The sequence below is a fragment of the Atractosteus spatula genome, chromosome 12 (genome assembly GCF_055471065.1).
Source record: "Atractosteus spatula isolate fAtrSpa1 chromosome 12, fAtrSpa1.hap1, whole genome shotgun sequence".
Classification (NCBI taxonomy): Eukaryota; Metazoa; Chordata; class Actinopteri; order Semionotiformes; family Lepisosteidae; genus Atractosteus; species Atractosteus spatula.
In genome coordinates this window covers 44,238,058-44,264,851 of record NC_142717.1, presented here as the reverse complement: position 1 = coordinate 44,264,851, position 26,794 = coordinate 44,238,058, and the positions used below count along the sequence as shown (strand labels likewise).

The window sequence follows — 26,794 nt, the reverse complement described above, 5'->3', positions numbered from 1 at the left end:
GCCCAGTTTAGATTTTTTTTTGTTTTGTGTATCAAGGACAAGGGAACAGGATATATTCCACCTAAAATATCAACGCTGATATTAAACATACTCATAATTTGGCATGACTCTAAATTTTAACAATAAATGCTTAAAATAGTACATATATATACAGTAGTATATAAAGAAAAGCTAATACTGTATGGTAATTGTGATTCTTTGCTCCCAAACTACACACTGATTCCCATACAGGAACATATATAGACTACTAATTATCTGTTTACTTGAATCCAGTCACAGCTTCGCTCGAGTAATGCGTGATGGTCGTTTTGCATTTATCGTTTATTACATGAACACTTTTCGGGTTTTGTCCTTACGCACCGATCTGAAAGGGCGCGCCGCCGGCTGCGAGGCAGTCTGTGGTCCGTCAGCTGAGCTCAGTCCTTCAGAGAGCTGTTATCTGATGCTCTGCAGGCACAGCTGTGTGAGGAGTAACAAACTCTTAGGGAACCGCTGTGCACTGGCGTTTCTTAGCACTTTCTTAGAAGCATTTCCTCACTAGAAACTGATTCAGTCACTGATCTCAGTACGAGGAGGATAGTAAGGCCACAGTCCGCTTTAAAGGCACGTCTGAAGCAGTGTATCAGACTTCGGAATATTTAACAGATGCAGAGTTCGAGTTATTTTCATTTATCTGCGTTCACAGGACAATGACACGTCAGAAACGTGTGGGATGTTTTGTAATCTGGACTGCGATGAAGTTACTGATGACAACAACCATCTACTGTCAGATAGGTAAGAAATGTTCTGTGTTGCACAAATCTTCAAGGTTGCTATTCCGTGCAACTACCATTTTTTACCTTATATAAATTAAAATGAAGATCGTTACGTAGATTCCTTATTTTTATTATGGAAAAGACACTTTGAATTACAAGCAATTACGGCAATTGCAGCTTCATATAACCAAATGCCCAATTCAGAAAATGCAAAAAGCTTCAGTTCTAATTTTACCAATTAATTACTACTGTTGTTGCTGTTGTTGTTTATTATCAAGGTTGCTGTTGGGTTAATATTATTAAAACATTGAGACATAAAAAGGAAAGGCACGGTTAAAGTCTTTAAAAACTCGTTTCACGTTATTGAGATGAATTAGGTGCTGAGTCTGAAATTGAAAAACATTTTTTACTGTTATCCTATAAGTTCCGTAACTTTATTTAGTACTACCTGTACTTAGTGTATTCGGGGATTGTTCATGGGGATATTAAACAGATTATGCTGAAGTTATCAGTAGCACTTATTTCTTCTATGTATTAATGTGCTTTTCACAGTGCAGTTCCTAGACCATGTTATACATACATGTATTATTGCAGTTTAGGCAAATTAATAAATATGTGCTATCGATTAGCATAAACTGACTGCAGCACAACATGAACATCGCCGGCGTGAAGGCGAGGATGCCCTGAAGGCATTGCTTAGTTCGAATTTATCGCATAATTATCAGCCAATCCTGTGAAACCCCCCTCATTAAGAGACACCCAAGCCTCCCCTGTGGGTTCAGTTATGTAGCGTCTGGTGGAAATACTTTCTGGCTGCTGTCTGAGCGGACGGGCCTCTCGGGTGTGCGGCTGCCCGGGCGCAGCAGGATGCGCTTTTGAAATCCAAATAGCGGCAGCCCGGCGTTTCCACAGCCAGCCTGCAGGAACAGCAATGCTCTTAACCATTTCAGCCCCGGGGCACCTGGAAACGGAGCGTGAAGACGTTTTTTTAAAAAACTATTAGGTTTTGCTTTTATACAAGCTAAGGCAATTTATTATGGGGAAAATGATGTTAAGCTCCTTAAGTCGTTTTGTGTAGTTACTTGGGTACTTACTGTAAGAGTTACTTTAAGTATTTGAAAGAATTGTTATTTGTAAATATGGTAGTACAGTATTTCGCGTATTTGTATTTTGCTATATTGCTGTGAACTGCTGGGAACTTCAGGGAGAAAGACTTCAGCCTAGATTTACAATTTGTGTTTCTTTAGGAAGAGAGAAAGCAAGGTTTTTTTTTTGTAAGCCGTCATAAGTGAAAATTTTCTCTTTCTCCTTTTCTCTGTAACATTTAAAACAGTTAATCGAGTCTAAGATTTACTTCTCACATAAAACACAAACATGCTGTTTGGTCATGAAAACATCTTCCTGTCTCTGTATACCCTCACAGTATGTGTAACTTTTACTTACATTTAAATAATAAAACACATTGCTTGCACAGAAAACTCATACAGGGGACAAATTATCACATATCTTGATTGCTCAGTCAGGATAATTAAGTGGAGCTAGTTCATGAAAGAGACAGGACATTACAGAAAAATAACAACTTGTGCTGGTTTGACTCCTGCTGTATAAAGGTAGTTTAAACACACATACGCTCTTTAGACATAAAGATCTAGTGGAATTGAAAGCAAATATATTTATTTTTAGATGTAGTTGGTGCTTCAATCAAAGGATGTATGACTCTCTTTACTAGGAACCTTATCCATTATAGGTTATTAATACCCCAATAGTAGCTCCTGAAGCAAGGACTAACATCTATACCCTTCCAGCTGTGCATGCAGAGCCCTGTACACTGCTCTCTTCTGACTCCGCTGGCTCTGTGACCTGTGTCCCTTTATATTTCAACACAGTTATCACCCTTTGTGCTTGTTTTAATTGTGGTTTAAACAGCAAAATCGCTATGTTTGACACATATGGTACATGCCAAAGGTATATTACTGGTCATATCCACTCAAAAAACATGAGGACTCTGAATCCCCCCCCTTTCCAAGAAAAGCAGTCGGCTGCTGTTCTGTTCCTGATTAAAGCAATGTCACGTACAGTAAGCAGACTGGGGTTAATCTTCCTAAATTACTGTCATTCCCTAACAGCGGTTGAAACATGCTCTTAGCTTTGTGTATACATAATTCAGGTCAATATGTGCTTGATTTTACAGACGTACTGTATAATAGCTCTGTTTCGCAAGCAGTCTATACCTTGTTAGAAACCAGCTGCTGATATTTACCGTGTGATGTGGTAACTAGCATCATCAATAAAGAACAGGCATCATACATTTTCAGTCACATCATACTTTTTAAAATAAAATAGGGGCAGGTGAATAGTGTAGAACAAAAAAAAAACATTGCATAAACACAGCGGTTCTTCAGCCATGAGCTCAGAAAGGCAAGCTCAGCTACTGATGACAGATCAGTATATGTCTTCTGAGTCCAGATGGAATTTGGGCAGCTTTATTAATGGGCTGAAGAAGTACGGATGTAATAATGTAAAATGCTTATTTCATGATCTAACTTCTGACCTAAAGAGCACGAATGCAACAATGCATGAGAGAACAGCAGAGAAATTATACTCAAATAAGAGGCAAACTCTGGCCCAGTGGTACCTGCCAGACTCTGAGCTCTTGCACCTTTTTGCCTACTTGGAAATGTTCTTGATCTCCAGAGAGGTAGCCAGGCATACTGTGATATTGAACAGACATTACTGGTACCTTAAAGCATTCAACAATCAAATCCGTCAGTGTGGTACAATTGGATTAGAAAAAGACGAGATGTCTGTTTTCTTGAAATGTTAAACATTTTTTGTTAACCTGATCCTATAAATACAGCACAAGAATATAGGAATTTATTTATTAAACATGGCTCTGTACTTTTTTCACGTGGTCTTTGTTTTTTCTGTATAACTTTTTCCACTTCATGTGCTTCTTAGGATACCTTAGAAGGATGTGAACTCTTTTTATCAGGCCATCTTCTACAGTGTGAACTCTTCTTCATCAGCTAGGAATCTGCAGGCAGTGTGAGCTCTTCTTCATCAGCTAGGACTCTGCAGGCAGTGTGAGCTCTTCTTCATCAGCTAGTATTCTGCAGGCTGTCCCTAGCTCACTGCTTGTTCTCCTTCTCGCTTTCCCACTGTTTTCTTAGTCTCTTTCCACCAGGCATAAGTGAGATGAATGGAACTGTGGCCAAGGCTGGCCGATTGAGGCTGCTTGTCACGGTGCGTTCGAGTTTTTTGTTTGCTGCTGTTGTTATCATCATTGCTGTGACTTTGCTAGGGGACATGGTAACTATTTGTGTTTTGTTATAACCTCTGAACCAGGAGGCCTTTGGGTGGCCTTATATGAAGGGGAGCTACAGAACTCTTATTAGCAGATGTGACAGTAGATGGTGTCTTTGGAATATCTGTGTGTTTGTTAGTTAATCCCTTTTTTCTTATAAATGTTATTGTTGTTGTCTTCAGCTTTTTTGCATTTTAAAGTGTTAACATCTTATTACTCATGCTGGTGTGAGATCTTTAATGACCAAGTGGTCAGGACCAGTTCAGGACTTCAGGACTTCAGACTGTCACCATAGAAAGCATTGGTTTGGAAATTCTGGTCTAGTAGAAGAGCGCCACCTACTGGTCCACCAGCACCACTTACAGCGGCCAACTGTTTTTTTTTCTGAGCAAATATTTCTTTCACAATTTTAATTACAATTTTAATCAGAAAATATTTGCTTCTTACGTAAAACACATCAAACTCACCATCTCTCCAAACTGCAGAAGTAACCTGAAAATGACCTTTTTGCTGCCATTGTGATAAATTGGACCTTTCTATTTTGGCTAGAAACAAAACTGTACTACCATAAATAGTGTGGTGCTTAATGACTATTTGGCTGCAGTAGTGTTTGCCGTGCAATTATTTTGGATTGTGAAATGAAGGCAAATTCTTTGCAGATACTGATAATATGAAGTACGTCATAATCAGTATATTTTCCACTTTTAACAGGGCATGTGTTTTTAGAAGCTTTTTCAAAATGTAACTCCACGGAAAGCTGAGTATATTCAATGTGCAAATTCTATCAACTGAGTATAATAGCCGTTTATGTTTCTTTGTTAATTATTATTGCCACCACATCTTACATTCCTTGTGTACGTTTCTGTGTGTAACTGGCCTAGCTCAGTGCTGTTGATGTGATGACTGTTTTGCAGCTCCAGAATGTACTTCGCAAGGCCACCAGATCCTTCAGAACCCTTACAGGAGTGTCAGCTTCGACTCTCAGAGGCTCCAGCAGTCAGCCATTCAGGATTTGATATGCGACCACTCCTTGAGCCCAGGATGGTATCAGTTTCAGATCTTTGACAAGCCAGCTAGCATGCCTACTAAATGTGTGGAGGTAATGTTTCACCAGGCTGATCGCTAAGATGTTAATCATGTTTTTTTCTTTCTTTTTTAAGCAAAATTGGCAGTTGTTTATGTCTCTCACTGGCCGTTGAGATTTTTTATGTATAACCTGGCCCACCGAGCCCTACCAAGCAGTTTGGTAGCTGTCTTTCTGGTGGTTGAGGGAGTCTGGAACAAACAACCCAGTCAGAAATTGCAGGATGGAATGAGATCGTCAGGGTATTAGCTACTAAAGTAACTACCAAACGGTCCAGATGGGTTGAATGGTCTCGTCTTGTTTCTCATGCTCTCAAGGAGACAATGGGAAAATATCTGAGACAAAAAAAGAAAAAATCTCAATCCAGGTTCCTTACATTTTATGAACACTGTATTTCCGGAAGTCTTTTTCCTGAAGGACAGTTCCATATGGGTGGCATGGTGGCGCAGTGGTTAGCATCGCAGCACTGGGGTCTTGGGGGTTCTGTTCCTGGGGTGCTGTCTGTGTGGAGTTTGTATGTTCTCCCGGTGCTCGCTTGGGTGTCCTCCCACAGTCCAAGACCTACAGTACAGGCAGATTAATTGGCTTCTGGGAGAATCATCTCAGGTGGGATTGTGTGTCTTTGTGTGCCCTGCAATGGACTGGTGTCCCATCCAGGGTGTAGCCCACTTTGCGCCCATTGCTTGGTGGGATAGGCTCTGGTCCTGGATTGGATAAAGCAATTAGAAAATGGATGGATAGATGTGTTTTTTGGTAAGACGTTTTTTTTTTGTGAGGGGTAGTTGCGTATAGCAGGAGGTCAGCTGTGAGCATGTTCCCTGGCTTGTGTTTTTAGGTGAATCACTGCGGAACTCAAGCCCCAGTGTGGCTGTCCTTGTCAGACGGGGAGTCTCTTCCCAGGCCCATGGAGGTCAAACAGCTCACAGCCTGTGCAACCTGGCAGTTTTTCTTAAGCGGCACCAAGGACTGCTGCCTCTTTCGGATCCCTGTCAGCGTCAGGAACTGCGGTGATTTTTACGTGTATCTGCTGCAGCCCACTCAGGGATGCATGGGTTACTGTGCAGAGGGTAAGACCCTGTCTTCATCTCTATATTTTCCACATGCACTACTTCCAGGGAGGCTCACCTATAACAGTGACCTTGTTTTTGGTCCAGGTTCTCATTTTTTCACTGAAATAGTTTACTGGCATTACGTGTTAGTACAGAACTGTCTGTGACAATCTGAAGATGTCTTAGGTCGCAGGAAGATCAGCTAAGGCACTGTTCTTATAGTATCTAAGACACTAGATTATAAATGTGCTGAATTTCTGTGATCACTGTTGCAGTGGAGGCAGTACACTCACTTTGCATTGTGGTTGTGTTTTGCAGTGGTATCCAATTCAAAACCAGCTCCCTGTGGTCCTGGGGAAACATATAATGGTGGACATTGTAGAGGTACATGTTTGTGAGCAGTAAATAGAAAATCAGAGGGGTCAAAGTTGAATCATTACAATACAAACTGAAGCCGTACAGGGTCAGATTAAAGCACATTTACACACTTGCGTAATCTATGGAAATAAGATGAATTCTACCAATAAGAAATATATTATTATACAGTATATTTCTTATTTCCACAGATTAGGCAAGTGTGTAAATACTCTTATACCCTATAGTACACTTTTTTTTGTGCCTGAGGATTCTTTGTTAATTGAAGCGCAGGTTGTAATTTGTAATTGGTGAAGTTAAAATTTTACTTACAGCCTAAATGTAGCATGAACCATGTTGCAATACAACAACATTATTCATACTGTACATAAAATATCTGGTTTATCAAGATGGTTTTGCACAAACCAAATGGTTTAATTCTACATAGGTGGTCATCGATATAATATGTCTGTTAAATGAGTCCTACTCAAAGGGATTCTGTGAACAAAAAGCTAATTGACTTCACAGTGGGCAAGATATTGTATAATAATATACAATTAAAACAATATCTAAAAGTGACACAACTGAGGCTTTTATTGGTGTAATGTGTCTTTTTTTTATTATAGGGAATCTCCCTCCCTCACCATCAGTTCCTGAAATTGTGGCAGAGTATGCCGGTGAGAATATTTACCTAAAATGCTCCTTTGATGGACAGAATGTGAACGTCTCTTTGGGATACATCGTCGCATGGTCTCGGCTGTCTCCACACGGGACCAGGGAAGAGCTCAGGCAGGAGACGACTGTGCAGACATTCTCATTCATCGAACTGGATGGAATAAATCTTAGACTGGGCGACAAGGTGCAGTGTGACCCGGGATCGAGCATTATTCAGTCAGATTCCTCTGGGGAACAACTCAAGCAAGAATGTTATATATATTTTTTGTGTTCTCAAAGTACACTGTGTATAAAAATCCGACCCATCTAGCCCATTTGATTGTTAGTAGTAGATTCATCTGAAATTCCTGAGACCCAGTTGTTTCATGAACGAAGCCAGGGTATTGGCTTGAACCACTAGCTGGGCAGCTTGTCACATACTCCTACAACTCTGTGGGTTACTGCGCCTCCACCCTTCCACTTGTGCCTTCTGGTGTTTGTCTCACTGTACGGGCACTGAGGGACGTACAGAGTTGTGAAGGAAAAAAACAAAACAAATTAGGATCTGTAAGGTCTTTCTCAGTGAAACCTGCAACTGATGTGAAATAAGAATATAAATTTTGGAATTAAGAATAATTTCCTTCTAAAGAAAAGGCCAACATTTTTCACTCGGGTCCTTTGGTTTGATAATACTGTCAAAAGAAATGAAAAATGGCATTCCAGAAAGATGTCTAGAAATAGCAAAAATTGCTAAACAGTTTTCATGAGACCTTGTTAAAACTTAAATGCAGTGAATACTGAATATTTAGTCATCTATAAATTGTGTGATTTGTTTATGATTAATAGATTTACTGCCGTAGTTCCAGCTTCTTTTTGGAGTCACCAGACGTCCGCAGCACACCAGTGGAGAGCCAGGAATTCTTTGCTGGAATCAGGGTACACCAGAGTTAATCCTAAAATAACATACTGCAGCCAGTTGTGCTTTTAAAGTTCTTTTTGATTTGGAAAAAAAAAAACCCCAATCGATAATGAGTAGCCACGGAATGACTCTTTCTTCTTCCAGCTGAAACCAGAGGTTTCATCTATTTCAGAAGATGGTAAGGAATATAAATTGAAAGTTGAGAGCACAGTGCCCATTCCCTGCTCTGAGGGGCGTCCCAGAGAGGACTGCACAGTCGCCCTCCATCTCAGCACCATCAGTGAAGGTAAACGCTTTGTACTGTATGGAACAGTGAATAAGTGTAGTCAAATACAATATCAAGATGGGTGGCAGTAGCATTAGCTGCCTGGGAGGAATATCAGTTAGGGCCTCAGGACTTGTAACTGGAAAGCTGTGGGTTTAAATCCTGGTTGGGTACACTGCCGTTCAGCCCTTGATCAAGACATTTCATTTCTGCTTGCGCCCGTATCATGCATGAATAACAGCAGACGTGGTAACAGCTCCCATCAATTGCACGGACACTGTATAAATGGGGTAAAATGCAAGAAATCGTCGGCCAACTAAAATAATTATTACGGGGAAGAGCTGCAACGTGTGAGTTCATGCTGTGCAGGAGCAGTGCGGGCTCTGTTGGGCCGTTCTCACCAGGCCTGTGTGGAGGACTCAGGGAGTGAGGGAGACACAAGCTGTGCCCCTCACTCAAGAGTGGGACAGCTTGCTTTCTGTCGTTCTGTCTGTGGAACGGGCCTTTATGTTGTACTTTCTTCCTGTATTAGTTCTTCATTTGTATAACTACGTTTGGGCCAAAAGCCTTTCACCTTGGTATGGACTTCGTTGTATTTGAACAGTATTTTCCTCTCGATCTTTTCAGGTGAAGCACGTTTCGGCCCGAACGTTGTTCTGTCGTCCTGCCAGATTGATCTCCTACAAGGGCCTTGCGCTAACGGGAGCTGTGCTTCTGCTGTTGTGCATTACACAGCAGTGACGGACTTTGTGCAGGATGGTGACAGAGTCACTGAAATCACAGTCAAACCCCTGGGTAGAAACGGCTTTTTATGGAGTGGTTATATACCACAGGGTGTCCAGGTGAGACAGTGTCCCATCAGTTCGCTGTTATAGTAGATCAACAGTCAGGCACGGAGGGTTGGGAAGAAAACCATCAATCATATCATATTTGAATAGAAATCTTTGCTTGACTGTGCCATCCTTTGACTTTTGATGGAAATAAGAAATTACAACATTATCTCTTACCCCCCCAAAAAAAATCTTCAGAAAAACTACTGCTGTCACATGTACAGAGTGAAAAAAGCAAGTGAAAAAATGTTTCATTTAACTGCTGGAATGAGAGACTTGATCCTGTTTTATTTATTTATTTATACAACATCATCTGAGTTTAAACTCCAGAAAAAAATAGTACAATTCCTTATTCGATCATGAGCAATGAATACTGACTTGTCTTGCTGTGAAGACCCTTCAGGCTTACTTTAGAAGTTTGAACATCCAGCGTGTGTAGTGCCCGACTACAAACCGAGAGTAATTTGTATTTTTTGCAGATTGAGGTCAAGGATATTCCTTCTTCTTATTGCTATGCATTTACAGACCCTCACATCATAACATTTGATGGAAGGTACTGCAAAAGCTTTATTAGTATTGTATTATGTGTTTGCTTAAAGTATACAAAGTAAACATTTTTGTTGTGTATTGTATTGTTTTATTTCCCATGTGTTAGGTGTAATACTATGTGCGTTTCATGTTAATTTTATTGAGCTCAATATTTTTGCTTGAGGTTCAATGTGTTTAAATATTCTTGTTAGACTGCCAGCTGCAGACACTTGTGACTGCTTGTTTTTCTCATGCATAGCTATGCAAGGTACGTTATAAATATCCTGGGCAAGGTGTATATCATATTGATTTTTTTGAGCCGCAATGACTGTTTGCACATAGTGAACATGACTTGAAAAAGCGTTTTAAATTCATGTTAACTGCCTTATAGAATTCAGTGCTGTGGTTACATGTAGTGCATTTCAATGGCTAAGCGTAAAATCAGCAGTTCTCTGACTTTGTTCTTTCTTGTAGGAGTTATGATAATTATAAGATTGGGACTTTTGTGTTCTATAAGAGCTCACTGCGGGATTTTGAAGTTCATGTCCGGCAGTGGGATTGTGGGAGTTTACATTTCCCAGCCTCCTGCATCTGTGGCTTTGTAGCCCAGGAAGGAGGAGATATCATTGCCTTTGACATGTGCAACGGACAGCTCAGAGAAACTAGACCACACCTCTCAGTGAAGAGCAGAAATCTTGTTAGTAATAATATCAAAATCACAGAATCTTACCAAGGAAGAAAAGTAACAGTAAGTGGACTTATAATTTTTTTTAAAACCATGTTACAGTAACATAGGTCTTTATAAATTAATATTTCTTAATGGAGCATAAAATAAACTGTTTCATGCACTGTATGTGCTTGTCAGGCACAAGTTCCTTTAAAAGCTAGGTTAAAGTATGTCCTAATGTCATATAATGCTAATTATTGTAATTTATGAATTATAAAATATACAGAATAACATAAGAGCAGCACAATTATGTGCTATTTATATGCATTGAACATTCCTTTATACTTTGTTATCCTTAAAATAAACATTTTGAAGTATTCCAGTTTCAGTATTTTCTGAATAAAGGGAAAATAGTGTATCTACTATTACACATCCATACTGTATACTGTATGTCAATGTATTGCTCCTTTCAGGGATGGCCTACATATTTTCTTTTGTTGTAGATCACATTTTCTTCAGGAGCCTTTGTTCGTGCTGATGTAGCTGACTGGGGAATGAGTTTAACCTTCAGGGCACCCAGTTCCGATTATGGGCATACAGAGGGTCTGTGTGGGATATTTGATGGAGATCCTGGAAATGATTTTCACAGGGTCAGTGATGGGGCTACACTTCAGGATCCTTTAGCATTTATTAATGAATGGAGGTAAGTCCAGACATTATTGAACCTGTGTCCAGGGGAAAGAACAGACCCCATGTAGTAGAGATCATGCTTATAATACATGTTGAAAGAAGAATATTTGTATAAGCGTGTATAAGATAAGATCAGGCTTTATTGATCCCAAAGGGAAATTGAGGTGTTACGTACAGTGTGTGGTATGTGGTCATGTGTGGTCAGGATTAAGAAGTTGATTATGTCTAAAATTCTGATCGTGTTAATTTAAGAGAAAAAATTACCACCGGACTATCAGAATTCTTTCTGATACTCATCCTTTTTTTCGGAATTGGAAGCAGAAATAAAGTGATATACAGCACATCATAGGTTAACCTTAGCCATGTAAAACATTTAATAAAAGAATAGTATAAATTGTTGACAGATATTTTAAAAGCTTGTTTTTTCATGGTATCTAAATCACTAAATTTCCCTTTCTTGTTTTCCCAGGATTTCTCCAGGGAACAGTTTGTTTGACAGAGTGCCTTCCTTTGAGAGCCCCCAGAAGAAACGAAACTTTTGCAACTGCGGAGGAGACCCCCTGGGGACTGATCCATCATCTAACAAGCTGCTTTCTCCTCTGAACCTGGGACCCATATCTCCTTGCACTCACCGTGAAAATGTTAGACTGTCAACTCTAATACCGACCCTGGACATCACAGCCGAGTACGTCCACTCGGTGGAGCTGATCAGGGGCCTGGACAAGCGCGGGGCTGGGACCGCGGGGAATTCCCCGGCTGCGGTCTTGACCGGAGCTCACCGCCTAAACGGGAGCCAGTTTGGAGGAATGGCAGCGGGACAGAAGGCTGCCTCCTCGCATCCCGGCTCGGAGAGCCGAGGGAAAGAGCCCTCTCCCAGCAGAGGGCTCAGCCAGGCGCACAAGCAAGCCATTCCCAGCTATGGAAGACAGCTGGAAGACAGTAGAAGGAGCCGGTGGAAGCGCCAGATATATTATGAATATAGTGCAAACGCCCCCTACCAGAGCCTCAGTCAGACAGACCTGGAAGGCTTCGGTTATTTCTTCCCAGAGGACCATGCGACAGATATTCGGGCCGGTCCCGTGCCCTCCTGGCCTACCCCGTCAGGGCTCACCGAGCCCGGAGCGTCCGAGCTCTGCCGCCGCTCCGTCGCCAACTCCAGCGCGGGCGCGGGCTGCGCCCGGTGGCTCGGCGGGAGGGTGCGGGACGCCGTGGGCATGTGCGTCCGGGACCTGCAGCTCAAGGACGACCTGGGCTGGCTGGGCGCGGGCTCGGCCCTGCTGGAGAACGAATGCGAGCGGCGGCTCCTGGAAGGCGGAGACTTCGGGGAGCAGAGGGAGGGCGCGCTGTCCGTTCTGAGATGTCCTAACCTCTGCAGCGGGAACGGACAGTGCACTGAGTGGGGCTGTGTGTGCTTCCAGGGTTTTGGTTCCTACGACTGCAGTGTCTTATCTGGTAGGTGTAGCCTGTACAAGGCACATTAAGCTTGAATGTGGAAGTAAACTAAAGGGGGATCTTATTTATATATCCCGAACCGACTCGTGTGTTAATTCATTTCTTTGCCATTTTTTTTAATCTCCAGGTCTCAGGTCTTTAAAAATAGGCAACTGTGGTCATTATTACCGCCTTTGTTTATGTTTTACATTTGCTAGATATGAGCAGCAAATCACAGTATTATCATTGAATGATGATGCGGTGGAAAGCTGGTGTTGAGATTCTGAAATCCGTAGGGTAGCATCAGTGTCGCTAAACAAGCAATTCTGGTCTAGGTTAATTGGTGTTTCTAAAGTTCCCCTATATATAGGGGCACTTATATAGTATATATGTGGGCCTTGTGATGGACTGGTATTCTGTCCAGGATATAGCTTACCTTGCTTGTCAGGATAGTGTTCTGCCTTACATCAACCCTGTATTAGACTAAGCAGTTACTGAAAATGATTATATATTTAATTTTATATCTCCCAAAATTAACAGAACTGCTTGAAATTTGAAAGTTTTCTGCTCTTACCTCACTTCATTTCTGCACAGCACAATTAATAGATGTTGTATGACTGTTATTTACATCCTCATGTATTTAGTTTCTTGTTCTTTAAAAATCTGTGTTTTCTGATTGTCGGCTTTTTTGTCTTTTTCAATATTGAGCTGACGACCAGATTCCCCAAATCACGGATCTAGAAAATGCCGGACTTTGTGATGTCCGTCAGTATGACTGCACTTCGGTACGGGTTTTTGGACACCGTTTCAGGGACTCTTTTGAGCTGAAATGCGAAGTCATAAAGGAAAGGGTACGTTTTGTTATTCATCTCTGTGTACGTGATGTGTCAAGGGATCTGTCCTCTTGCACTGAGAAGTGCAAGAATATCTAAAAGGAATTTTCACAATAAAATGTCATACTGTATTTGCTGTTTGACTACATTTAACATAAAAAACAACTCACTGCATAAAGTCTTCTCCTGTTTTCAGAATTGCTTCTCTTCAAGTAAGCAGCTGTGTCAGCATGCATAGGCTGCAAAGGAACAGGTAAAGGTTTATTCCAGGCTGAAAGGAAAAGAAAAGACACACAACATCTTCAGGTGTGCAAGGCCCCAAAGACGAAAAATTGTGTCTCTTTTCTTTTCCTTTCAACATGGAATAAACCTTTACCTGTTCCACGGCTTCTCCTCTAGGTACAATCTCAGATTTGTACATTTAACTAAATACTTTCTTTTCTTCAGATTCAATTCAGATTCATTCCTCAGACGCTCTCATTTTCTTAACCCGTTTTCTTATTGTATCCCAGAGTTGAATTCACTTTCCCCTGGAAATAAAATGCCTTGTAATAGCAATAGCAATATTAGTAATCAACACTACTACTCCACAGCTTCAGGGTCCTGGGTTTATTAGTTGTCAGTTTCTCAATCAGATTTGATTATCTGGGGGAATATTATATTTAAAGAGTGGGATTAAAGCTTTCTCTTTTATTGCTTATCAACAGTATGTTGGTGACGAGTGGGTTCTTGATGAGCCTCGATTTACAGTCGCCACCTTCTTCAGTAGCAGCGTTGTGGACTGCCAGTTGCCATCAGAGAGTAGACCGCCTTCATACACTTTGGACATAGATATGGTTGATGATAAACCCATTGCCAGGTGGCAAATTAAGGTACGTCTTATCACTGCGGTGCTTATTTTGAAAAAAAAAAATCAGAATTCTGTGTACCGCTGTTCAGGAAAATTCTCTTTCTCCAGGTTACTAACGATGGTTATGGATTCAGCAATGCAAAGACCCTGACGTTGTACGATGGTGCATGTCAGACATGTGAACCCCACCCGGAAGGCCTCTGCACATTAAAAGTATGTTTAATCATTTTATACATATTGTACAACCTGAAAAATTGCGTGCACTTGAAATGTTTGTGCATACAGCATCATCTGAAGACTCTGCAAACACATACAGTAAGCATACTGTAATTTATGTATCTGAAAGCATTACTATCAGCAGGGATTTGTTTAGTAGATGCCCTCATCCAGGGCAGTTTACAATATATGCCAGGTTTACTTTAGGTGTAAATATAATGATCAATCACACAGGCACAGAACGGTAAAAATAAATTGTAAAATGTCAGCTGGCAGAGCAGTGCATGTGCTGCACCCATAGATGAAAGAGTATGCACTAAAACATTTAAGTAAACACCCTGTTTGTATGTATTTCATGTTTACAAGGAATAAGAACAACTAGTGAATTACATTACCAACCAGTGCGAGAATTAAAAGAATTAGCGCAATACTTCGTAAGAGTCACTGAAGAATGTAGCTGAGAGCTGAGAGACCATAGGTGCTGTCTGAACAGGTGAGACTTGAGCAGGAGCCGGAGGGTTGATGAGGGACTGAGGAATCCGGATTCCTGTGGGCTGTTCGTCTCAGTAGGGTGGGGAATGAATGGGCTCTGGCAGTGGGAGAACGGACAGAGGGGGCCGGACGCCAGGTGGACAGAGGGAGAGAGAGGAGGGGCATAGCGACAGGCGAGAGACGGGAAGTAGGCAAGAACAGAGCAGCCGAGACACGGCCCAGTGTGTGGAGGGACTGCAGTACTGCAGCAGAATGAGAAAACCAGAGCAAAGATGAGAAGAGGCACGGCGAGCCATAGCAGTCTGGACAGGACGGAGTGGGTGGAGATAGGCTTAGGCTAGTTCGGCCAACCCAGAGGGGGTACTCGTCCTCTGTGTGGGAGAGAACCAGGGCAAGTAGAGTAAGACAGAGTGAGTGGAATTATCCCGTTTACTGTAACAGCCCGTGCTCGACCTCCCCACAGTGGGGGGCATTTCCTCTCCCTGGGGAACAAGCACGAGGTGCGTTCAGCAGGCCCAGTGAACGCACGGCCTGCGACCGGGCGCCTGGCTGGATGGGATGGGGAGGGAGGGAGGGAGGGGGCTGTGGAGCTTTTGAGCTGTTTCTTGCAGCTGTCTGCCTCACCGTTCCCACAGTTAACATTGCCTTTACTACCTCAAACTCAGGAAACAATCTAGTGTTTATATGTCAGAGGTCACGTCCTAACGACTTAATGACAATTGAATGCAAAGCATTTTTCTTGGTTTGTTTTAGTTCTCCTTTATGTTTTATTTGGATTATCCTCTGATATACAGTGTGCTCATCCCAAGCATTCCAATCATTTGTGCAATGCAAATTTTACTGTTCTGAATAACGGGATTTATTGCTCTTGTGCTCATTTAGGAAAAGACCTGTAACATAGATGGACTCTGCTATGGAGAAGGAGACTCAAATCCCACCAGCCCATGCCTGATGTGTAGACCAGATTCATCTAAATTCACGTGGTCTGTTGCTGAAAGTATGTAATAGAACAATATAAAGAAATATCATTCAGTATTCTTGCCAAAGTGCACTCCAGATATGCACATGTTCATGTCATTTATGGTATTGAAAAGGTATTAGTTTTAGTGAATGGGACAAAATTCGTATTTAGAAATGCCCCTTTGTAGCAACATGCTAATCTGAAAAAAATTCAAGCTTCAAAGATAATAGTGCCTTTTTTCCATTTCAAGCAGGGTTTGCATTGTAAAAGTCACCAATATTTGTTATTTTCTGAACATTTAAACTGAGACACCTTTCTTGACCATGAAGGTTACAAAACAGGAGGCCAAGATATACAGTAAAAGTCTTGATCATTTAAGAAAGCTGAAAAATCACACAAGTCTATTTCCAGTGCATATTATCTTCAGGACAAAATGTGTCCGTTTCCATTCCGTTCCAGCCTGTAAAGAGCTGCTATTGACCAAAGGTGCGATAAGAACAATCAATCGGAGGCCTTTTAGCCCATATACTGTAGCACATTAAGCCCGTTTGATAGTCAATACCTAACTGTGGATTTTATTTGGCCATTTCTTGAAAGAAGCCAGGGTACGGACTTCAACAGCATGGCTGGGTAGCTTGTACTGTACTCCCACAACCCTTTACATTGACAAGTGCCACCTGGTTTCGAATGTGCTTCCACATTCTGTAGTTTTTACCTGTGGCTGCTGGTTCGTATATCGCTGCTGATTCTGAAGAAGTAAAGTCTGTCTTTTGTTGCCCTCTATTCCCCACAGAAAACGAACCTCCGGAGTTCCAGCCCGTCCAAGAGCTCCGCACGTTCTACGGTGAAAACTTTGTATATCAGTTCCTGGCATCAGATCCCGAAGGCTCGACTGTCCTCTTTACTTTAGAGTCAGGACCCAAAGAAGCAGTCCTCTCCCCTGCTGGGCTGCTGATTTGGAAGGTCATGTCAAGTGCTGCTTTGCAAACGTTTGAGTTTGCTGTGACAGATGACTGCAATGCACAAACCAGAGCCTTCGTGCAGGTAAAGAAAATAAAGTTTTTTGCTTTCCAACTCTGGGGTACCTGAGTCTTGGAAAAAGCACACATGGTATTCAACGTCTTCCTTTGAATCGAGGAGCACTTCAAATCCAGCAGTTTAAACAGCAATATAACAATAAAAGTCTACTGAGTAGTTAATTATGGATTTTCTAATAAAATGGTAGTGGTCACTAAAGCTTGTTAGCATGTTAGCAGTTTGTTTGGAACCATGTATATGCCATTATATTTTCCCTTAAAAACAGAACACTACATATTGAATCTGTGAACCATGTCACCACTTATAATTGTGTCACTATCTTCTTTGTAGTTATGATATATTATTCCGGTTACAGTATTCAAGCCATTGATAGGATTAATGGCTGAATGTTTCTGTACTGTGGCTGCTGTGTAGCACATAAAAGTTAATGTGGAAATTATGCAGTTACCTTGTTTGCTTCGATATGCACAAGAACACATAGCTTTAACTAACCACTGTTTCCTTCATGTTCATCCATCATCTGGTCATTTATGATTAATTCTGTTTAATCACGTTAAACAGGGTAAAGTGCCATCACAGTTAAAACTGAAAGCGTGTTCCTAAACATGAGCCACTAGGGGGAGCTATGAATATATGATAAATTTTTCAGTTTTGTTGTTTCCATGAGACAAAAACTGTGAACTTCAGAATGGCTCTCAATTTCCTTAACCCAAAAAACCTGTTTGCTGCTGTAGGTTGCCATCCAGCCCTGTAAATGTTTGAATGGGGGATCCTGTGTAACAGACATTAATTTTCCCCCTGGAAGTGGGGAATATCTATGCGTCTGCCCTCCTGGGTTGGAAGGAGAGAGATGTGCAGTGGACACTGATGAGTGCAGGTCCAGTCCATGTGGGCCAGGCCGATGTGTGGACAGACTGAACTCATATTTTTGTGAATGTCCATCTGGATTGAAAGGTAAATGCATTATTATTATTATTATTATTATTATTATTATTACATCATCTATGCTGGGAAACAGTGTACTTGTTTTGAAAAGTGTAAAATGAGATGTTTTTCTTTCAGGCACTGACTGCCAGGAAGATGTTGATGAATGTATCTCAGGCCCATGTTCCCCCGGGGTCTTGTGCAACAACACTCTTGGTTCCTATGTGTGTGGACCATGCCCCTTAGGTTTTTTTGGAGATGGGAGGACGTGCAGACGTATGTTTTTAATTATTTTTGTTTGTGGTAGATGTTACTTCTGGTGTTCATTGAGGAAAAACAAACAAAGTTATGAATGTGACGCTCTTATGCTAAAAACACTAAATGACTCTTGTGTCTGGAAATCCTGTTATCTTTATTTGGCTTTTGTGGGGTTGTATGTTTGTTGTTTTGAATCACAAAACACAGTAGCTGTTACAGTAGTTACGTAACTAAAGCAGGACATATTTTAGCAGAAAACCTTGAACATCAAATCTTATTTATTGAAACTGAACACATTTATGATAACTGATCTGCAGTGTGATCAATATTAAGTTCTCCGCATTACCTTTCTTACTGTTTTAAAGGAAAAACTGAGGTGCATACTCCCAGTTCCCCTGATGATAGTGGTTTGGAGGATGTGGAGGTTGATGAAAGCATTCCTGATCCATCTCACAGAGACCAAACTGCTGTTGAACTTCCAGCTTCTGGTCCCAAGACTGTTTCTGGCAAGTAATACTAAATTCTGTTGTGTTCAAAATGTATTGAGCATTCAAAGGATCTGAAAACATGAAAAGGCGAGTCAAATTTAAAACCAGCTGCATCATTCTTTTATCATGGTATCAGTTCTAATTAATGTAAATTCCTGTAACTAAGTGTAATTTTTCATGTCATCTCCTGATTGCTAACTGCAGTCTTTTTACATTTTTTTAATTAAACATCCACATCACTGTCCATGAGGTGTGCATTGTAGATGTACAGCTAACTAACTCCTTGATGTTTGTAGTAACTGTTTTTATTAACTGTATCAAGGGGAGGGGTGATGGAGAGGTGCTGCTTACTGAATTTACTCCAGGCACTGCACAACCCTGGGGATTGGCATGCAGTGCAAATCGTGCTGCTTTTCTCAGATGTGTTAAGAAATTTCTGATGCCCTGATCACACTTCAGGTGACACCAGCAGCTGCTCCAGCCAGCCCTGTTTCCCGGGGGTGCGGTGTTTTGATCGCAGACCTCCAGAGACAGGCTTCACCTGCGGACCCTGCCCTCCTGGATTTGTAGGGAATGGTCATAGGTGCAGAAGAGTCCTATTTCCCAGTAAGGATGTTTTTTTTACTGTAATTTTACTTCAATAAAAGTGATCAGAATTAACTTCAGTACTGACCAAACTGGTTTTAATTGGTCTTTTATGATACATGGAGTTTATGACAGATGTTTGGGAGGAAGGCTAGATACTAATTTCACAAACTTCTGCTCGCCTGCATATTTAAATCTCACATCCAGGTCTTCTATTTGTGTATCTCTCTGGCATCCCATCCGCCACCCCATCTACACCTTTGAAGCAGCTCCCTGGCTCATTCTTCGCAACAGTGAGTGAGCTGAGTGACTCACACCAAATACATATTTCAGCCCTCTACGGCATTCATTAGGATCACAGCAAACTACTGAACAGTGACATTGTTAGTTCTTTGTGACACAGAAATATTGGTGTCAGCGTTATGCTATTCAGCTGTTTTTAAATCACATGGGTTGAATGCCATTTGTGGACATTTACTCAGACTACTCAGAACCTGGCTCTGTTTCTCAATTTGCTTGGTACAAAGAGGAAAGGGCATGTAAGAATGTCTCTTCAGTGGTGTTTTCACAAATAAATTGCTACCTTGTATTTCTAACGTAAAATAACCTTTTGACTGTCAATGTTTTATATTTGGCATCTTACACAGTAATAATATTGTCTTGACGTACTCTCTAATGACTCCTTTTACATAATTTGCAGCTTTTAATAACACTATTAGTTATGGGAAATCCAATGCAATATTTTTTCACAACTGTATTTTCTTAAAGTCAGCCTTCTGATCATCATTGTTTCACAGGACCAAGGCCAGTGACTACTCCAGCTGGCAGGACGGTGATTGCCACTACCACCTCTGCAACTACTCGTGTGAGAGCTGAAGGGGTGACGCCTTCACAGTCGGACAGGACAACGGAGAACCATCCCCGCATTCACAGGCCCACAGCCCACTTCCCCCAGAGTCGCAGCAGGCCGCCGAGGCCGGAACAAAGACCCGCTGTGCCAAGCAGAGCCGCCGCCGTCCCTTCGGGCCTCCCGATTCCCAAGCCACCGGTCACCGAGACTGAAGCGGGCAGGCGGCTTTCAAAGAGTAAAGAGGAGCTGCCCGGAGACACCAGAGGCAGGAGCGTCCCCGCAGGCAGGCTGCCTGAAGACAAGGGCGTCTCCCGGGCTGGAGTTCGCCCTGCTCGCAGAGGCTGGCCACACGTCTCTGACACTGCTGGGCCGCCGGAGCTGTCGGACCCAGAGGCGGGGACCACCTCGTCAAGCCTGACTGTCACTTGTGCCGATTCTCCATGCTTCCCTGGTGTGCCGTGTGAACCCTCCCTGGCGGGAACATTCAAATGCGGTCCCTGTCCCTATGGATATTCTGGCGACGGCGTGCACTGCACAGGTGGTGTTGTTGTTGTTGTTGTTTGTTTGGTGTTTATCAGTGGTAAATGCAGTTCTTTTTAGGATTTTAGGACCTTTTAGGAATCCATATAGTCTTTCCCTTTAGCTTCACCAGAGGACTTTGACAAAGATGGAGGGAGACCATAGCAGAATGTTGAAGCTCTGTGTTTTTAATGTGACATAAGGTCTGTGATAAAATGTCTCTCTTTGTTTTTGAATAAAAGTAATTCGTTTTTTTTGTGAATAAACATGAGTTTTGATAAAACATAACTGGAACTAGGTGTCGTCCGTGTGAAAATACTTACTACCCTCCTTTAATTTACTATTTTGCAGCCATGTGCCGATATCCCTGTGGCAGAAATATGGAATGTGTGTTACCCAACACCTGTAAATGCAAGCCAGGATACACTGGATACAGCTGTCATATTGGTAAGGGAAGATCTTGGTCATCTCGGTCAGTATTGCTGGCAGGTTGTTTTCTGCAGTAATCAGGCCTATGGAATTCTGTCTTACACAGCTGTGTGCCGGCCAGACTGTAAGAATCATGGGAAATGCATCAAACCCAACGTATGCAAATGTGCTCTGGGATACAGTGGCTTAACGTGTGAAGAAGGTAAATGTGATTTAGTAAATGTGGTCACAGTCGGTTTAAATGTGAAAGCATTTGAAAAGCTTGCAATGCAGAAGTTAGTTTTCTGGAATGTTTAGGTTTCCTTGAGCTCTCTTTACTTAGAGACTTCTCAACTGGATTTTATACAAACAAGTCATGAAGGATGGAAGTATTTGCAGAGCAGATTTTCTTCACCAAAGTAATGCTACCATAAGGAATGGACTCACATTTTCAGGAAGTGTTTTGCATGGCAACATGGAAATATGGAGAACCAGTTAGTTAATTGTGATATTAAAGGCTTCTCATTCTCAACATCTTGAGATAATATTGCTGAAGTAAAAGCTCCCAGGAATGAGCATTCCTTTTGAATTGTAGGTAGGAGCACAGTAATCATCAAGCAGGATATTTCCATTGCAGTTCACCGTTTACTTGTCAGAATGAAACTCCTTCTGCCATAGGAAAATAGTATAAAAAATCTGAGTAATTATTTGCACTTAATACTGTGGTGTTCCTTGTTACTGTGCACTGTAAGTACAATATAGTTGCAACATGGTGTATTAAGGAAATAAGAGTGGTGGCAATACATACAGTATATTGTATTTGGGCATTTATTCCTGTACACAGATTCTGTTGTCTCAGTCTTCTGCAGGCTTCTGAGGCAAAGAGAGATTGTGCTAAACCTTTTAATCTTGTGTGGCATTCCTGACACAGCGCTGCTATACTGAAACTGCCGCTAAAGCTGCATGTTTGCTTGCAAAAGGAAAATAGGTGACAGCCTGTACTTTCCTCACATAGCTAATTGCAGCCCACCTTGTCAGCATGGAGGGACCTGCCTGGCCAGGAATCTCTGCACCTGTCCTTATGGTTACGTTGGGCCAAGATGCGAAACCAGTAAGAATACTTCCAAGCTTGGTGTTGTACTTCCTTTTTATTCTGCGTTCTCTTATTACACAGTTATAATTACAAGGCGCTCCAAATGGACCTAGAAGTGATATTCAGCATGACTTTATTATTGTATCTTCTGAAAACAGGAATATGTTTAGGAATTTCGTGTAGTCACGGTAACACATCAGATCCAATAAATTAATAAACAACACAGAATGGTTGTGTCACTTCACCCAAAGTCTAAGCCCAATGGAACAGTGGAAGTTGAAAGGCTTTTGCATTAAAAAACCGTCAGTGCATAATAGGCCTTTTAATGAGTAATGTCTAAATTTGTTGTGTTTTTGTTTCTTTGCTCAGTGGTTTGCAACAGGCACTGTGACAATGGGGGAGAGTGTGTTGCCCCTGATGTTTGTAAGTGTAAACCAGGCTGGTACGGACCTTCATGTAGCTCAGGTGAGATTCCATGCTGCCCTACAGCACTGCAGTTCCGTAGGGCACAGATGCTCAACTCAGCAGTCACACCAGAACATGCTCAGTCTGTTTCTAAGCTTTGTTAGTGCTATAATTGTGGTCATTCTGAATTTAAGACATCACTGTCCATGTACTGTACAGGGAAGCACTGGAAAATGCTGGAAAACCTCTTGAGTAAATTTAGTACATTAGTACCTTCAGTATCAGAAACACGATTACTTTCGTAGTTACTGTGTAGGATATATCTTTGTCTTTTATATAGACAAAGATATATCCTACACAGTAACTACGAAAGTAATCGCGTCTGTGATTTCTGTAAAGAAAGCACATCTCAGAGCGTCATTAAGTCTCTTTCAGTCAACTGTCTGCAATATTGTGTCTGTAAGGTCTAAGAATGATTCCTGCTCAGATTTGTTCTGTCACTGTTGTCTGCTGATGTCCATGTGGGCTCTTCTGTTGGTTTCCTCTGTTTCCTAGCTGTCTGCAATCCTGTTTGCTTAAATGGGGGACAGTGTGTGAAACCCGATGTGTGTGTCTGCCCTAGTGGATTCTATGGATCTCAGTGCCAGATTGGTAAGGATATCTTTTCATCGTTGCTTGTTTTTTTTTTGGTTGTTGTTGTTGTTGTATCAAACACATTCATTGCAGTTATCTTTCATGTAAAATGCAGCCATCTTTCTGAAGCCACTCTTCTGTTTTCCAGCTGTGTGCAGCCCCCCCTGCAAGAACGGAGGGCACTGCATGCGGAATAATGTGTGCTCATGCCCAGAGGGGTACACTGGAAAGAGATGCCAAAAAAGTGAGAAGCTGCGTTCTGTTCTATTGAGTATATTTTATTAAGAAACTTAAAAGTTTTGCAAGACAATTAAAGCTATCAGATTGAATTCTAGGACTGAAATTCGAACACATCTACAAGGACTGGAAAAATACAGGTGTACACTGTGTAGATAGATAGCTAATTAGACAGGACAAGAAGGCAAAGGTCAATCGGCCAAGACAGTGGACATTTTATTTCGTCAGCAACAAATGTCATATTTAAGAGAGTTTTGTTTTGTATTTGCAGAGCTAATACAGACACTGTGTGGCTGAAGAGACTAAACAACAGTGATTCCTAAGCTGAACTCTGTACTTACTGTATCACCATACTCGTTCTTGTTTTAGGTGTCTGTGAACCAATGTGCATGAACGGGGGAAAGTGTGTGGGTCCTAATATCTGTTCATGTTCATCTGGGTGGAGAGGGAAAAGGTGTAACACACGTAAGTCTTAAATTTAGAACCGTTGCATGAGCCTTTGGTAACTGAGCTTTGCTTAACTACTGTATTCATGGAATAACATGCCGTAGTTTCCTACATCAATCCCCTTTCAGTAATCACTCTGTCCTTAGAGGGCCACAGCGTGCTGTAGCTTCAGTCACACTGAATTGGAAGCAACCTGGGGCAGCCCCTCTTTATATGCCAGCTGGACATTTTGTCATCCTCCAGAATTGAATAATATGACAGTTCACCGAAAAGACACTCCAGATGAATGAATTGGGTATTTTAGCAGTGAGATCACGTGTTGTGGAGACATGTACTTCAGTTGTGGGGGGGTAGGGGAGAGTCTAACAAGGCAGTGTAATAAAGAGGCGAGAGACGTCTCTTACTTCCTATCTTATTGGCCCTTTTAGTCCTGCTGTCGCTTGTGCTTGCTGTATGTACTGTAGAGGTCATGCAGCCGGTTCAGACCCCTCACTAATGAGCTTGGTTTTGTGATTCCATGTGCACAGCTGTGTGCTTGCAGAGGTGTAGAAACGGCGGTGAATGTGTGGGACCCAACACATGCCACTGCCCAGCCGGCTGGGAAGGCCTGCAATGCCAAACTCGTAAGTATTGGGAACAGTGCATTATAACCCAGCGGTCAGCGTGCTGGTCCGAACGACATTCACTTATTTGGTGTAACCCTGTTCTACAGCTGTTTGCAAGCAGAAGTGTCTGTATGGAGGCCGATGTGTTCTTCCTGACCACTGCCTCTGCCGCCCAGGGTTCACTGGAGCCTTCTGCGAGAAAAAGGTTAGGCCTGCCTGCCCTTACCTATATCCTGTCTTCCTTGATTTTCAAATGCACGATTTAAAAGCCCTTTTGTCATTATTTTATTTTACTTAAAATCAATGTATTCAAAATTTTGTTTCCCCCTGAAGCTCAGTAGATAAGTAAAAATCAGACCTATACATTCCATAGTCTTTTATTGATTTTGACCACAACAAACAACCAAGTTAAAGGCTTTTTTGGAAAACAGTAACCACTGTGTTTTTTATTAGTACTGTATATTTGGGGCATTTGTTGGCTTTACTGTCTTTAGTGCAATTTGTGATAAATAAGAAGTATAAAAATGTGAGAATCCTAGACAGAGCATATTTAAATAGATGATATACGGTATAGGTTTGTATTTACATCTGGCTAAAATATAGCATTTATTGATTTTTAGAACCTGTTTGGGAAAACAGTTAAAAAATTGAGTAAATGCATATTCAGTGTTCCTAATTAGAGTTACACTGGGAGAATCTATCAATGCATTTTCTATAATGATCCCCATTGTCCAATCTGGCATTTTTTGTGCATTTTCATGTTACAGGTGCAGACGTCTCTGGGATGAATGGAATTGTGTCTTTAATGCAGAAGACACAAAGCAATGGAAAAAAAAACATGTCTTTCATTTAGGATGTTTATTTTAATTGAATGTTTTTTAGTAAATAACACTAAAATAATATCTAAAGGTTGTGATTATTTCTCTGTTCTTTCTGAGAATTTGTTATTCCTACCTCAGAGGGTAGATTCTCTGCCTTCTTCTTATGCGCCTGTTCTGTTCCAAAGGTTACTGTCTGAGTGCCTCTATTCCATACCTGTTCATTTTTGATGATTATAGTCTGAGTGCAAATATCCATTAAATGGCTGTCCGTCACTGAAGATTACTGAATGTTACTATTCTTTAAGTGCTTGTTCGTTACTGTAGGCTATTGTCTGATGGTTAGTACTCCTTAAATTCTTGTTCCTTATTGATGACAACTGACTGTGTCTGTCCATTAAATTCCTGTTTGTTAGTGAAGATTACCAAGTGTGAATATCCCTTTAAATGCCTGTTAGTTACTCGAGGCTACTGCCTCAGTCCTGTCTAATCCTTAAAAGTCTATGCATTACCAACGTTTACTGTCTAAATATTTAATTGGCTGTTAATTACCCAGGCATTTACTATCCCTCGATTTCTCATTTGTTGTTTGAGTGTCCTGTTGGTACTTATTGTCATTTTTACTGATTGGGGTTTACTGTGATCTGTTTATAAATATTTATTTTTGTTAAAATAATATATATATATATTTTTAGTAAACTGTAAAAATATGTTTTCTCTCATATTAGGTATTGAACATGAATGTGCAGATGTTACCAAAAATAAAGTGACAGCAGTTACGTTTTGTCAGGACTACCTAAAAATTAAATATGAATCTTTGTTCTGTTGGGGTTTTTTTTTCCTATTATATTTTATTTTTTTTAAAGAAAATCGTCCAAGCGAACTTTTAAAAAGCTATGTATGTCCATGTGCATATGATGGATCCCTAGTCAAATCATCCCATTTGGGGTAGGATGGTAGGATTTGAGTTTTTCTGTGAACTACGGTTCCTTTAAAAGATACAGTACAGTACAGTACATATCCAGTTCTGAATGCAAGTTTGTTTTCAATGGTGATTTTATAAAGTATACACAAATCAAACGATTCACGCTTTAAATAAAACTGTTTTAGTAAAATATGTGTATTTTACCCCTTTTGCCTTAAAGCTCTGCTGTTTCACAATACAGCTGCTTGTGTTGTGCTTTAATTCCACAGAAATCTCACAGACAGCAGGCAGTCACCGGCGACAGTCTACGTCTCTACCCACTACTTCACTGAAGCATACTAAATTCTGGAGGACATGTAAAGAATACTTATAGTAAAAAAAAAACATACAGGGTTTTAAATAAAGGCATTATTTTGTATATGGTTTTTCATAGGCAATAATTCCATTTGTCATTGAACCTTTAAAAATAACAAGATCGGGAGTTTTCACGTAGGGTGTGCGAGAACACATTTCTTCGTGTGCTTTTTGTATAATCTTCTATCGCAGTCTACGAGTAGTTAACACAAGAGGGGTAAAGCTAACTTTACAGCCTATCACAGTGGAGCATTATGAGGAAATAAATACACTGGGATCCCGTCAATTACAGTACGTTTTGTTTGTCTTGCATAATTTACGAATC

At 41.2% G+C, this 26,794-nt stretch overlaps 1 protein-coding gene across 2 annotated transcripts; it reads left to right on the top strand.

Moving 5' to 3' along the window:
• The first annotated feature begins 580 nt into the window (after positions 1-580).
• Positions 581-26,464, top strand: vwde (von Willebrand factor D and EGF domains). Of its 2 annotated transcripts, none has more exons than XM_088928482.1 (32): positions 581-774; positions 4,974-5,158; positions 5,979-6,210; positions 6,511-6,576; positions 7,173-7,405; positions 8,047-8,136; positions 8,264-8,405; positions 9,012-9,226; positions 9,694-9,767; positions 10,217-10,490; positions 10,913-11,112; positions 11,569-12,551; positions 13,239-13,381; positions 14,071-14,235; positions 14,322-14,426; positions 15,804-15,918; positions 16,676-16,926; positions 17,655-17,874; positions 17,983-18,120; positions 18,468-18,608; positions 19,050-19,196; positions 19,973-20,563; positions 20,896-20,991; positions 21,080-21,175; positions 21,968-22,063; positions 22,415-22,510; positions 23,006-23,101; positions 23,232-23,327; positions 23,690-23,785; positions 24,295-24,390; positions 24,480-24,577; positions 26,385-26,464. In XM_088928482.1, exons 1-32 carry the CDS (start codon positions 690-692, stop codon positions 26,445-26,447), a joined length of 5,724 nt encoding a protein of 1,907 aa, XP_088784608.1. In that variant the 5' UTR covers positions 581-689; the 3' UTR covers positions 26,448-26,464. The 2 variants fall into 2 exon arrangements, with proteins under 2 accessions (XP_088784608.1, XP_088784609.1); XM_088928483.1 differs by having other exon boundaries at positions 25,140-26,448.
• Positions 26,465-26,794: the final 330 nt, after the last annotated feature.